The sequence below is a fragment of the Mytilus edulis genome, chromosome 5 (assembly GCF_963676685.1).
Source record: "Mytilus edulis chromosome 5, xbMytEdul2.2, whole genome shotgun sequence".
NCBI lineage: Eukaryota > Metazoa > Mollusca > Bivalvia > Mytilida > Mytilidae > Mytilus > Mytilus edulis.
The window spans coordinates 64,926,741-64,940,630 of NC_092348.1; the positions used below are offsets into that span (position 1 = coordinate 64,926,741).

Genomic DNA, 13,890 nt, shown 5'->3' on the forward strand with positions numbered 1-13,890 from the left:
TGGTACCGTTAATTTTATTGTAGACGAATCGCGCGTCTGGCGTATATAGAAACTTTAGTCCTGGTATCTATGATGAGTTTATTAAAGTCATATGAAACGAGTGAGTGGTGAAAAATAATGTTTATCCAATTCTTGAACCAATGCATGTATATATCATAAACTTAGTCCTCTGTGCACGATTTTATCATTATTTTAGCAAATATATCATATAATCGTCAACTTTTTTTTCTCTCTGTTTGTTATGATTTAACAAATATGGCTGCTCATTAAATGCCGTGTTTGGAGCCGAGTTTTACCGATTGTCACCTTATAGTAAACAAACCACAAAAAGCATAGGTAATGAGCACGTGTTTAACATGTATAATCAGATATTTGTTTATTTCAATGACAGATCCATGCGTATTGCGATCACCGGATTTTTACGAGGAGGGTTACGCTCGTGTCACTATGCATACGGAAAATATGTCGGCGAATTGCTTCCTGGAAGCAAGCAATTAAAAATAAGTAAACTTCTTCTAAATGTGGACAAATTAAAGAATTTTCCTCAGAAAAAAGTATATGTACATAAGTTGTATAATGAAAACTATCCATTTAGTTATAAAAACATATGCATATTTTTTTTTAATTTGAGGTTTCTTATGACTTTAAATAAAATTGGATATCATTACCTGCATTTATAATGCTTTTCAATACCATATGGCCAAAACGCTGTAAGACCCCCTTATAATTAATTGAACACTATAATGTTGCATAAGCAAAAATATTCTAGTGTAAATAAAATATACGTGCAAAAATTTGGACTAACGCCTTCATAGATGTATCTTAAAAATACACCCGAGGAGAAATATTTGGTTTATATCTAATGCAATGCATAACTGTAAGGGATGATGGGTTTTATATGTTGTGAATATAATTATTAGATGTGGTATGATTACCAATGAGACAACTCTCCCTCCAATTCATAATTTGTAAAAGAAAATTTGTAAACATACATGTTTATAAATTATGTTAATCGTAGTAATGATGATACGTTATCATGTCATCACGTTAATAATATCAAGTTTATAAATATTTGTTAATAAAAGAAGATGTGAGGTGTACAGTAAAAGTGGCAATATAAAGATAACACTGTGTTTAAAGTGAAAATCCCCGATTTATTTTTAAACTTTCGGACAAACCGAAAGGAACAATTTTTGACGACGTGTTTTAAATTTCATGTCCAAAGGTAAGAATGATTTATGTAATTTATCAACAGTAATGCCTTTTATCATATCACAAAAATATAAATGAGAAAAAGAAAGACAGAAACAAAGAAACAAAGAAACAAACAATCATCAATGAACGAACAAACGAACAAAAAGATGAATAGTTAAATTACAAATCTGAACTTTATCCCTATATTATCTGATTATGTTTAATATCATGCATATATGAGGACTATTTCAGTCAATGGGGATGTGTATTTTCAAATATTAGAAATTTGTATAAATACTGACGTAATATGTAGAAACGTTACATAATATACTATGAAAAAATGAGAATGGAAATGGGGAATCTGTCAAAATGACAACAAACCCGACCATAGAGCAGACAACAGCCGAAGGCCACCAATGGGTCTTCAATGTAGCGAGAAATACCCGCACCCGGAGGCGTCCTTCACCTGGCCCCTAAACAAATATGCATACTAGTTCAGTAATAATGGACGTTAAACATTTGTTCTTAATTCATCTACATCTTACTGTATTACTAGATAACATAAAAGGTTACATTATACCCCGAAAGCTAATTAAAGTCGGATCTACCACTTTTCCGCCTGTCCCTCTCTCCAAAACATGATTTTTTTCGATTCACAATAATAATTATGATGATGATATTTTAAAATGTCTTTATGACAATAATCATATGTACATAATTAGTGCAAGTAAATGATATTCTTCTTGAACCCGGAAGGTGAAATGATATGAATCTGTACAAATATTGATTGTAATCAAATGCAAACACACGAAATTAAATAAAATAAGCTTGGCAAAAACTGAAATAGAAAAAACAAGTTCGTATTTCAATTAAATAAAAAAAGTGCAGTTGAACCTTTCTAAATCTTATAGAATACACCGTTTGCACCGTGATGTTAATAGTAATATTAAAGCTTTAATTAACAAAACTAAAAGACGTTTAATACGATTAAAGGACAACGTGTTATTTTGAAAACATCCTCTACTTTCAATATTTAAATAGTAGTTAAATCAGCATTTGTCATTATATCGTTAACGGGAATAAAAAGAGAGACATGCGACAAAGGTTTTAACACATACATGTAAACTTGGATCGTTAGTGTATTATTAATATTAAACACATCGAAAGCTAAACATAAGAAAACATAATAGACCATTTAATTCATTATGATTATGAAATAATATTGCAAAAACTGACATCAGTAAACATATCTTGATAAAAATCTAAATGACAAATTGGACACAGGTTTACCCATTTAAATGTTTGATATCATTTACATTTTCGTTACAGTATGACATTGCTGTTTCCATTTAAACATTTTCATCATAAAATATAAAACATTCACTTGAGCATTTAAATAGATGGTTTAATATCTAGGTAATTTCCCTAAAGTCTCCATTTCTGAATTGCATTTATTCAATTTTTCATGGACAATAAAATAGATTAATGTTTGCGAAAAAAGGCGTCATCTAAAATCGTTTACATCTGATCATGACATATGCATGATTATAATGAAACACAACTAGAAGCCAGAATTCTTGATTCCATACCTGTGAAAATTGTATATGTATTGAGGTTCATTTTTGCTATTTACAGTTTCTAACTATGTTGATTATTTTAATAAATGTGAATACATCACCTTGTAACAACCCAACTGCATTTTGTTATACTCTAATAAAGGCAAAAGAAGAATATCAGTGTTTAAAATCATAAATCGATTGAGAGAAAAGACATCCGGGGGCCGGTTTAACGAAGCTATATCTTAGGACATGTCTTATAATCCTCTTATGACTATCCTAGGACATATCTCAGACCTCGTCTCGAAGCTGTCTTAGGATGATCTTAGCTAAGATATCCTAAACCCGCAAATCCTTTAAATTTTTAAATATCAACATGGATTTATTGAAAAATGCATGTAAATATAGTATGTGTTCCCCATACATTACTAAACGTATTAATATGACATAATTAGATAATTTGTAAAATTAATATAAAACTAAAAATTTATATAAATATTCTATTAATAATACATATTTGTAAAAATTTAAATACAAATTAGAGGGGGAAAACAATAGAGTAATGAACTTTTTTTGTGTGTGTATAAGTGACTTGTATTCAATTTGTCACTGTATCGGTTACAATAAGGTTAACGATAAAAACGTGCATTATTGCAATAAATATATCGAGTATTTTGGTAAATCATTGTTAATAATTCGCTAACCTATAAAGATTCAGTTAGGAGCAGGAAAAAGAGATTAAATATTTAAATAATAATTAGATATTTTGCTAAATTGATATAGAAAATAAGTGTATTTTATATAAATACACTTATGACTATCCTAAGACAATCATAAGACACCTCTCGTGTAGTCCTAACTTTATGACCGACTTTATGAGATGACCTAATTTAGGACCACTTTGTGAAACTCACGTAGGACTATGATATGTGTTAAGACCATCCTAAGGCATGTCTTAGTCCTAAGACAAGTTCGTGAAACTGGTCCCGGGTTACAAACCGAAACAGTCCTACAATTTTAATTATGAAATTGCATCTACAAAAGGTATTTAGCGTGAAAATAAGTCTAAAATGTGTTAAAAAAGGATTTTTCTTTGGCAATCACTTTTATAAGGATTCACCTACTGGTTTCCGGTATGCTGTCATTTTTTGAAGATCTTGTAATGCTGATCATATTTACTGCTATCTGTTACTACTTCTCGATAATATTTATAGAGATAGTTGTTTCCATTTCTATGTAGCAACATTCCAGCAGCGCCTGCATACGGAGTATATATCTCCTAATCGATACGATATTCCAGGGCTTTTGTTTCCTATCATGATTTCCTTGATAGAGGATTGCTGCTCAAAAGGAAGCAATGAAACCAAGAGTTCCAAACGATGAAGTTGAAATCATCCCTTCGTACAATTTTACGATCCCAATCACAAGTTGGTTGACCGTTATGGAATAACTGTTTCACAGATGATATCGGATATGTTCCATATGTCGTAACTACAACAAGACGGGTGCCACATGTGGAGCAGTATCTGCTAACCCATTCGGGGCACTGAGATCACCCCCAGTTTTTAGTGGGGTTCGTGTTGCTTAGTCTTTAGTTTTCTATGTTGTGTCCTCTATACTGTTATTTGTCTGTTTGTCTTTTTTATTTTTAGCCATGGCGTTGTTAGTTTATTTTCAATCTATGAGTTTGACTGTCCTTCTGGTATCTTTCGTCCCTTTTTTACCATGAAGTGTTTTATTTGTTTTTTAATTATATGATTGTTTTATCCAGCTATGCATTCTGATAAAAAGCAATTCATGTCGATATGGCCCCAAGTCGATCCGTCCCAAGTCGTTCCGTCACAAGTCGATCCGTCACAAGTCGTTCTGTCCCAAAGTGATCCGCCCGAAGTTAATCCGGTCTCATATTTAATTTCGATCCGACCCCATATAAAAATATTTATGAGGTATAAAAAATAAAAATATGATATGAATTGTTATTCATGAAAGTTTATGAGCTTTTTAATAATATAATGATCAAAAGATGAACGGTAAAAAAAGTTGGCCTTTGACGAACATTTGTATATCATCGATATTTTTACAAATTTCATTTATCCTGATTTAAATATGTCACCAAATCCTCCAAAGTGAACATAAATTATTCATTATATTATGATGGGGCATGATCGACTTAAACTCAGATCGTCTTCGAGAAAGATCGCTTTTGGCCAGAATAACCTGATCGACGATTCGGTGGTGTTTTATAATAATATATTTATCAATCTGTATGTCCATCCGTTAATACTATGTTGTATTATTTGGAAATCTTTTCTCAACTTATTTCCAAAATTATTTGCATTGTTTTATTACAGCAAGAAATTGAAATCAAAAGTAAATTTCAAATGAAATCACTATTTTCTAAGTACCCTTTTTACTAGCATATCAACACATAATGATTTATAGTTTATGATATCCTTTTCTGTATTGAATGCCAATGACAGTAAACGAATTTTGTTTTACATTGGGGTACAAGTTACCTTGAAAAATCTGTTGTGAATATCTATTAGTGCTATGATTTCATTGAATCTCACACATAGATAAAATCAGATTTTCTAACTTAATCCTAGATGGCAGTAACGTATAAAATATCAAATGTAAACTCTCACTTTCTTAAAAAAACATATAAAATAAGAAACCATACTTTGTTCTAGGATTTTAACAAAAATACACTATAGATAAAATTTGCGATTACAAATTTTCTATCAATGTCGAAATTTGAACAAAATTTGGGAAATGATTTGTGAAAAAATTTTTTTTTGCTACTATTTCAACACAAATGAAGATGCAGGCATACCGTACAAACTGTATAATCCGACTTTGTAAGGGACAAGCAAATTGAGTCTGATTGTACAGGGTGTCGGAATACTTAGGTTTCAGTTTTGAACATTACGAATATTTCCTGTAGAATTCTCGGCATATAGCTGGTTATTTTTAAGTTATTTTGGGGTTTATTTAGAAATTTTATCGTAGCCTTCAATCAAATTTATCTTTCGAAACTTTCTTCCGTTCACTTCCGTTTTGATAAAGGCAAAGCCGTCATTTGAATGATTTTACAAAGAAACTGAAAATAAAGAATTTTATTTATCATAAACTAATCTGTAACCCTTAACGATCATCAACTGTCCTCTCGACTTATAAAATTTAAATGTACAAATCATGTCAATTTGGTTGACGGTTCAGTGGTCTTTATTTATTTTAACGTATTGATTAGTAGATCAAAGGGTCAGATTAGACAGGATTAATTAGGTATAATTAATAGCATCGGGTCTTAAAACAGTGTCATATAACGGACGTGACAGGTTTCGAATTACAGAAGTTTTTTTTAACATAGATTGCTATAGACAATTTTTGGAACCGGAATATTTTGTCTTATGTCCCAAATTGTCGGATTACTCAAGTAAGTGCACTATTTTTTGTTTTCCAAATACTTGGTTTCAAATATTTAGTTAAATTGGGATATTGAATAGATTTGCTTTGCAGAATATAGATATAAAATATCCACAAAAGTTTAAGATTTGATTTAATGTTTGATTTGACACGAAAGTTATGATATTTTCATTTTCATACTTTAGATATTGACTTCAATGAGAAAATCAAAATACACCAACGATTTGTAACCTTAAAAGCTTATGGCGGAATACTTGGCATTGCCCTGTGATGACGGCACTGTTGTTAAATGTTCAAACAACGAGTCGTGTCTTCATGCGGTAACTGTCAGAAAAGAGTTGGAAACGTTTGGTTTAACAACGACCAATTATGAAATTAACCCACGACAACCGGGGTACTCTGTAGCCTTACTGAGTATTGTAAAAGATTCAAAGTTTGTTTTGGTGTTTTACTGTACTCATCTCAAATCATCTCTGGAGAGAATACTCAAGAAAGATCTTATGTCATTCCAGAGTAAAGTTATCATTGTAGCAAAGTCAACAGATCGTCTCAGAAAATTGACGGATTTTACGCGTTTTACAGTGTTTGAAAGCAACAAAATAATACAACATATTCAACAAATAGTAGATATGACAGATCAAGATAGGTACCCATCTATAGACCAGCTGGTAGACTATCCCTTACTTCCACAAAGAAAGAAAAAGCCGTATACTGAACAGACAAATGTCAAACAACTAGACACATCACCTACTCAAGATAAATTCGAGTTTACAACCAATAGTGTACCTAGTGGCTTTATACATGCAGATACATTTGATACTAGCGATACAGGAAACAGAGGAACACATGTGCTACGCTCATCATGTATACCTAAAGGTTTTGATTTATATATTCATATATTTTTAGAAATTAATAACACCATGTTGCGGTAAACGTCAATGAGACACAGACCTAACAATACACTTCCTCATTAAATAAATATAAGAACGTGTGGTATAAGTGCCAATGAGAAAACTTTTAAACCAGTCACAATTTGTAAAATAAACTGTTATAGGTCACAATACGTTCTTTTTAAAGGAGCATTGGCTAACGTCGAACAGCAAGCTATATATAATGACTAGAATAAAACCATTCAAACTGGAAAATTAACGATTTAATCTTTATAAAAAATACGAGAAGTGAGAAACACTAAAACACATCTAAAAATACATAGTTCTCAACCTCTCTAAATGGAATTTTAGTGTTCCAATAAAAAGTTTTGTCAATTTTGATTTAGCAAGACATTATTGTGTAGTCAATAGTATAAACTGTATCTTTTTCTTTATTTTTGTCTCCAATCTCTGACCCCTGAAACAAGTATTCGTAGTTAAAGGACCATTAACTTTGCGTATTTAATTCGAAACCGTCTTTCTAATTATTGATATCGCATTTAGAAATATTTTATTTTTAGCCTTGGTTTAAGCTATGACTTCGGCTCATACCATGCCGAAAGTGTCTATTGTTAATCTTGAAATTGTATTTAAATTTTAATTAAGTTAGTGTCTAATTTGCTTAGACATAAAAATCGCCCGAAAACATGACATGACTGTAAGATGACCAAGACCTTTAAGATGACACGTTTTTACTTCATTAATTTGTAAAATATGACACCCTACAAAAAAAAACCAAGAAAAAACAAACACACACAACATAAAAAATAATAAGTTGGTTCTTTGTGGTTTAGTTTCAGTAGTGTCATCAGTAAATGAAATAAAACGACGCTTTAATGGTGCAACAGAAGAAGGAAGAGAAGACCTTTCGAAACAAATTATGTCCAGCACTATCAAAGAATTAATAAAAAACGGTGATTTTCTTGGGATGATAAATCTTTTAGATATTGATGATCGTAGAATTCAGACAAGTGTTTTCAGTGCAATTGATACATATCAGTTACAAACAAGTTTATGCAGTAGATGTATTAGAGGTACCGAAATGTTGAAGGGAGCGAAACATTTATTTGAGTTATGTAGAAAATGGTCTGCAAATCAATTTGCTATGGTTAGTTTATTACCGTTAACCTTAGATACAACTGCTGTTTTGTATCTGTCGTCTTGTGTTAGTGGTTTAGCACAGTCAAACTTGGGCCCAGCTGTACAGATATTTACCGAAAATTCATTACCTCTCGTGAATAAAATTATTTCAGACAATTCTCTCACAGCAAGTTCAAGTCAGTGTCAGTATTTGCTACTTTCTCTTCGAAAAATGCTGGATAACCTGAAATGTATTGGCATGAATCCAAGCCCACTACAAATGGGAAACTTCAGAGATGCTTTAATGAACGAGAGCAACCGTGATGCACTGAAAATTAAATTTGGTAAATCAATGACATACTTGGAACAGTACTCCTTACTTATGGTTGTCATTAATCAGGTAATATTTGTATTGTAACTATTTGAATATACTATTATTATAGCAATAATCAACTATTTGAGTTACATAAACTTCGACAGGGGAAACGAAACCATTTTAAAAGGGGGCGTTCTAAACCCAGGATAAAAAGGGTGTTTTCAACTGTATGTCCCCATTCAAATGCATTGATCTTTAAATCTTTAAAAAGGAGTGTTTAAACCCTAAGAACCCACTTGACCCGCAACTGTTTAACTGGTTATATTTTATTAAATAAATCAAGATTAAAAATTGTCTAGTTATCTTTTAAACTAATCAAATGTGACATGCTCTATAGGAAGAAATTTGAAAGACAGAAAATATCATACGTTTATCTTGAGGGTGGACTATTAATTAATTGTACGGGTTAAAATAGCAGAAGCTTTTTTTTGGAAGATAATAGTTGAAAACTGTTTCCCTTGATATGAACATTACACGAACAAGTTAAATTGTCTTTTATTTTTTTTTATCACAAATAACTTTCAACATTGAGATTTATGTTGTGCGCAAAAGATTTTACCTCCAAATATCATATCTTGTTTGGATCAAAATCAACATTACAGATTTAAATCGATTTACTAGTGATATACATGTATATAGTGTTCAGAGATTTAAAAGTTAATTAGAATACAAACATACTTTTTTTTAGATTATGTTAAAGTCTGAGTTGCAGATTGTTGCTTTCTTGTCTGATTTGGCACTAATTTTGGTTGACAAAGTTTCAAAGAAATCGAAATGTATGCAGACTATTTATCCACAGTTGTTGTTGATGACTAAAGGTGTTGTACAACGCTTATGTAAAGGTAAACAAAATAGTCATTATACTATAGGTATTAGTAAGACAGATATATACAACCTACACATAATAATTTAGAACACTTAAAAATATTTAAGAGATACATTATAATAAACACATCATATACAATCCAGTACACATAGTTTCCCAAAAAAACACAACATATTTTACTTATCTAAAATTTATAAATCACATATTGAATGAGAGATTTTAGATTAAAAAAAAAATCAAAATATTCCAAACTGATGTTGTTTTTGTATTTTTAGAAGTCTTGAAATATTTTTTGAATCTTCAGACACGTCTGATATTTATCTATAGTTTGTCTTAAAGACAACATTGTTTAAATGTAATGATGACATATAAAAATTTAATGCAATTTGTATCCTTTATGTGATTACAACAAAATTCAAGTACCATTGCACCAATCTTTCAAACTTACGATTGAAGAATGGAAAAATACTGCTAGGAGTTTTACTTGTTATGTAAAATAAAAATAAGGAAATGTGATATGATTGCTAATTAGACAACAATTTGAAGGGTTCGACTAGATGGATAACAAAAAAAGTTTTTAAGGGTGTATGAGGCCTGATTTTGATTATTACCATATTGATAAAAACATGTATAATTTTAACGAAACACTCTAATTTATACTTTTATTTGAACAATATTAGAATCCAAAACATGCAAGTATCATATTGTTGTAATTTAAATAGTCTTCTACTATTTTGTTTTTTAATTCATTCATGAACGCAGTTCCCTAATCAAGGTAAATATAATTTGTAAATCCGTTTGTTATAAGCATGCATGCTTTTCTTATTTTCATAAAGGAGAACTTAATGTCGCATGTCTATTGTTAATATTTGTATGATCTATTTGTTAAAGTTACAGATCTTATTTGTTGGTTTGGATATATTGATATTCGTTTAATAAACAGTTTGTTGCCTTTGGATGGTAAGACGAAATCACGAGTGAAATAACTAAATTATAGAACTTGATAACAACTTAATAATGCACAGCCATGTTTATTTATTTTTATCCTATTTTATCTTATCACTTATCGTAGATATAACGAAAACAGGTATCAAATCATATTATATGTGCATGAATAAAAAAGGAAATGGGAACTTTTGGTGTGCTTTATATTTTTTGGCAGAACAAAACTGGAAACAAGCAATGCTTTATTTAGGTATTGTTCGTGCTTTGCATGAACTTTTCATTTAAAAGATAAAATGCTTATGTTTTTATCTTAACCCAAAATTATATTGCGTCTTCTTGAAAAGATCATGATACTGAAGCAACATTTTTTAACTTTTTGTAATTTGTCTTTTGAATAAAATGACACAAAAAATCCCTAAGTTGCAGATGGATAGTTTTATCTAGATAACAATATTTCTGTTTGCCACTACTGCATTCAAATCAGTTATAAGGTAAGCGTTGGTTGGTCCATGACGCTTTTTGCACTGATTCGCCTGGGGTCAACTGGCGTAATTCACTCAATAAAAAAGAATTTGGAATTGTTGTATAGGCGTTGCCTTTATCTAGATAACAAAATAAAGACTACATTTCTGTTTGCCACTACTGCATTCAAAGCACAGCAGCACTTTAAGAATTGGTGATGTTGAGTTTTGTTAAGTATCAGTTATCACTGTAGAGTTCCCGTTTAATTTATAAAATACTATATAGATTTAAAGTTTTAAAATGTTTAAACAAAACATTTTTTGGCATATATGTATTGGATAATACAGGTTAGAATAAGATATGAAAAGATGCAACAAATCAAGACAAAATATTGTTTTCTCTCACTCCCGATACGTTTTGATGCATTTTATAAATCAATTTATTCTAATATACAGGTTCACATTTGCCAAGAACAACAGCCGAATATCAGATGAAGTTGTGTAGGATTTCAAATTTATTCATCGATAACACAAAGATCAGTCAAATGGACAGACTTCATATTCTTAATCTCACTGAACCACTACTCTTCAAAGAATCAAAAGACATTGTGCAGAACATTGTATACTTATATTCAACGAATAAGCACATGTCCAAAGATATAAGAGAAAAGGTCAGCAAACATATTGTCCACCAGTTATCGGTGATAAACTTCAAGATAGACGGAGTTATCCATCAGTCAGTCAATGTGGGATTAGAACCGTCATGGGTAAAGTTTGCAGGGACAGTATCTGAAGAAAAAAATGTCGTTCTGCATGCTCTGATTCCTACACTTCATTGTATAAGTGAAGGCAGCATGAAAGACTACAAATATAAAGCAAACAAAGGTGAAACCAGAAAACATTTGAATACTCTTGATATTCTTAGACATCTGCAAAATGAAAAGGTTCATCATAATTTGATTCAACTGATTGCATTTCAATGTAGACCTCTACCAATATTCTATATAACAGATCAGTCAATAGATTATGACTTAAATGCACATCTTTTAGATGCAAGAAGAGTCTTCAGATGGATTTCCTACAGAGAATTAACAACGATGGTAGCAGATGCTGTAAATGCTGTAGGGTATCTCCACAACAAGGCAGTTATTCATCGGAATGTGACTACATTTGCCTTTAGCCTAAGGAAAAATAATGTTGTTTTGCATGATTTCAGCGTGTCAAAGGTTTTGGGAAATAATACTGGATTTATATCAGGTTATTTGTATATTATTTTTCATTTATTTACACATTTCAAATGATTTTCCCTTACAACAGTAGGCAAGTTCATTCAGTAATTGTTTTGTCTTTTTACAAAAAATGTAGAAAAAACGGAATTGAATTTTTTTAAGGGAGAATAATATCTGTTATTTTGTCTAAATTCTCCCAAAGTCTGAACATTCACAGAATTTGAGGTCTTATCGTTCTTATTTCTCCCAACAATGGATTATTCTGGGACAATGTGGCGTGAAATATATTCACATCTGGTAGTTCGATACAAAGACATATTTAGTATAGTTTATGAAATTGCAAAGAAAAAAAGTGGATACATATATCAAAATATATAAAATGTGTTCTTCACAAGAAACAATATTTGATCTGCCATAATGATTTCTAATGCCATGCTACTTTGCCATAAAAGTATAACTACATATACAAGAACTTTTCTTTGTGTATGTAGATTTAGAAAACACTCAGATTCCTGTTCTATGGTCAGCTCCCGAGAGTATTTTAGAGGACCACTATGATACTAAAACAGACACGTGGATGATAGGACAGTTTATTTATGAAGTGTTCACTCATGGTTGCCATCCTTACACTGAAGTGTATGGAACTCCAACTGAACAGCTGTTAGAATACGTGAGTAGCTATAAGAACAATATTTCTCCAAGTTTCATGCTATTTTCACTTTTCTTGTTTGGTGTGATTTATATATTTCTCATCTCTAGAGAAAACTTTGTTGTCGGCAAATAATTGGTCGAAATTCAATTAAGACGTCAAATTTTCTTCAATTCTTCTGCATTTCATTTTGTGACATCATTAAAATAGGTGGCAATGTCTTATAAATTCACATAAAAACACAACGTTTCGTAAGTCTATTAACAGTTTCACACAAAATGATTTAATAAACTGCATTCTAACATATAATGATTTAAATTGATAAAAATATTTAACCATACAAATGAGAGAAAGCTCGAGAATCGTTACCAACCAAATTAAAACAGAATTCCATGAAGTAAATATAAAATGTTAAACAAAAGCTAATCTTAAAGTTGAGGTCTTTCTCTTGCTCTCCCAGTTAGTAATTGCCAAATCTCATGTTGCAAAAATTATTGGTTGTAAATTAATTGTTCTTCAACTTCGTATTTAATTTGTCTTTCAGACTAATTTGATTACTTTTGAGATTGTCTACAAAATTCAAGGCCTGGTATAATTGATGGTTTTTATTGTATTTATTTCAGATTGTTTTTCAAGATTTAAAGCCACAGAAATGGCCATGCATCCCAAAAGACATACATGATATCATAATAGGATGTTGTATGACGAAACCAGAGGATCGTATAGATATATGTAGGATAGGAAAATTACTTAACAGTATACTAATTTCTCTTAACGGAGGTAACATTCATCAGCATTTTAGTAAAGTAATTTAAAAAAAAAAATACTAAATGACATGTTATGATTCATTACAATTGCAATCCAGATAAGGCCCAAAACATTATCTTAATCTGCAATCTGTTACTGTCTAAAAATATTGCAACATTTTTGTGATGACATAAAATATCATGGATATATATCTTTTTATGTTTTACTTTTCATAAAATTTTAAAATACTGTTTACGTTTAATCATAAGTTTTTCTAGCCCCAGGTTTAGATAGCCTTTGGCGTATTTGGCACAACTTTTAAACAGTTTTTTTTGTTATCAATGCTTTTCATTTTCGTAACATTTGATTTCATTTAGCAATTGTTTAGATTCGAGAAACACTGATAAGTCTTATGTTGACGAACACTTGTATGTCGTTAACCTGGTATCTTTGATAAGTCCTTAACAACTAT

General features: G+C 30.7%; 2 protein-coding genes across 2 annotated transcripts in view; both read left to right on the forward strand.

The window, feature by feature from the left end:
* LOC139524230 (uncharacterized) overlaps positions 1–13,890 on the forward strand; it is a 99,174-nt gene that overhangs the window by 46,088 nt on the left and 39,196 nt on the right. The window lies entirely within an intron of this gene.
* LOC139524228 (uncharacterized) overlaps positions 1,152–13,890 on the forward strand; it is a 40,717-nt gene continuing 27,978 nt past the window's right edge. The window contains exons 1-7 of the mRNA XM_071318892.1: positions 1,152–1,225; positions 6,362–7,052; positions 7,900–8,585; positions 9,250–9,403; positions 11,250–12,050; positions 12,514–12,692; positions 13,295–13,451. Coding sequence (XP_071174993.1) covers positions 6,419–7,052; positions 7,900–8,585; positions 9,250–9,403; positions 11,250–12,050; positions 12,514–12,692; positions 13,295–13,451 — 2,611 coding nt within the window. The 5' untranslated portion in view covers positions 1,152–1,225; positions 6,362–6,418. The remainder of the gene's footprint in view (positions 1,226–6,361; positions 7,053–7,899; positions 8,586–9,249; positions 9,404–11,249; positions 12,051–12,513; positions 12,693–13,294; positions 13,452–13,890) is intronic.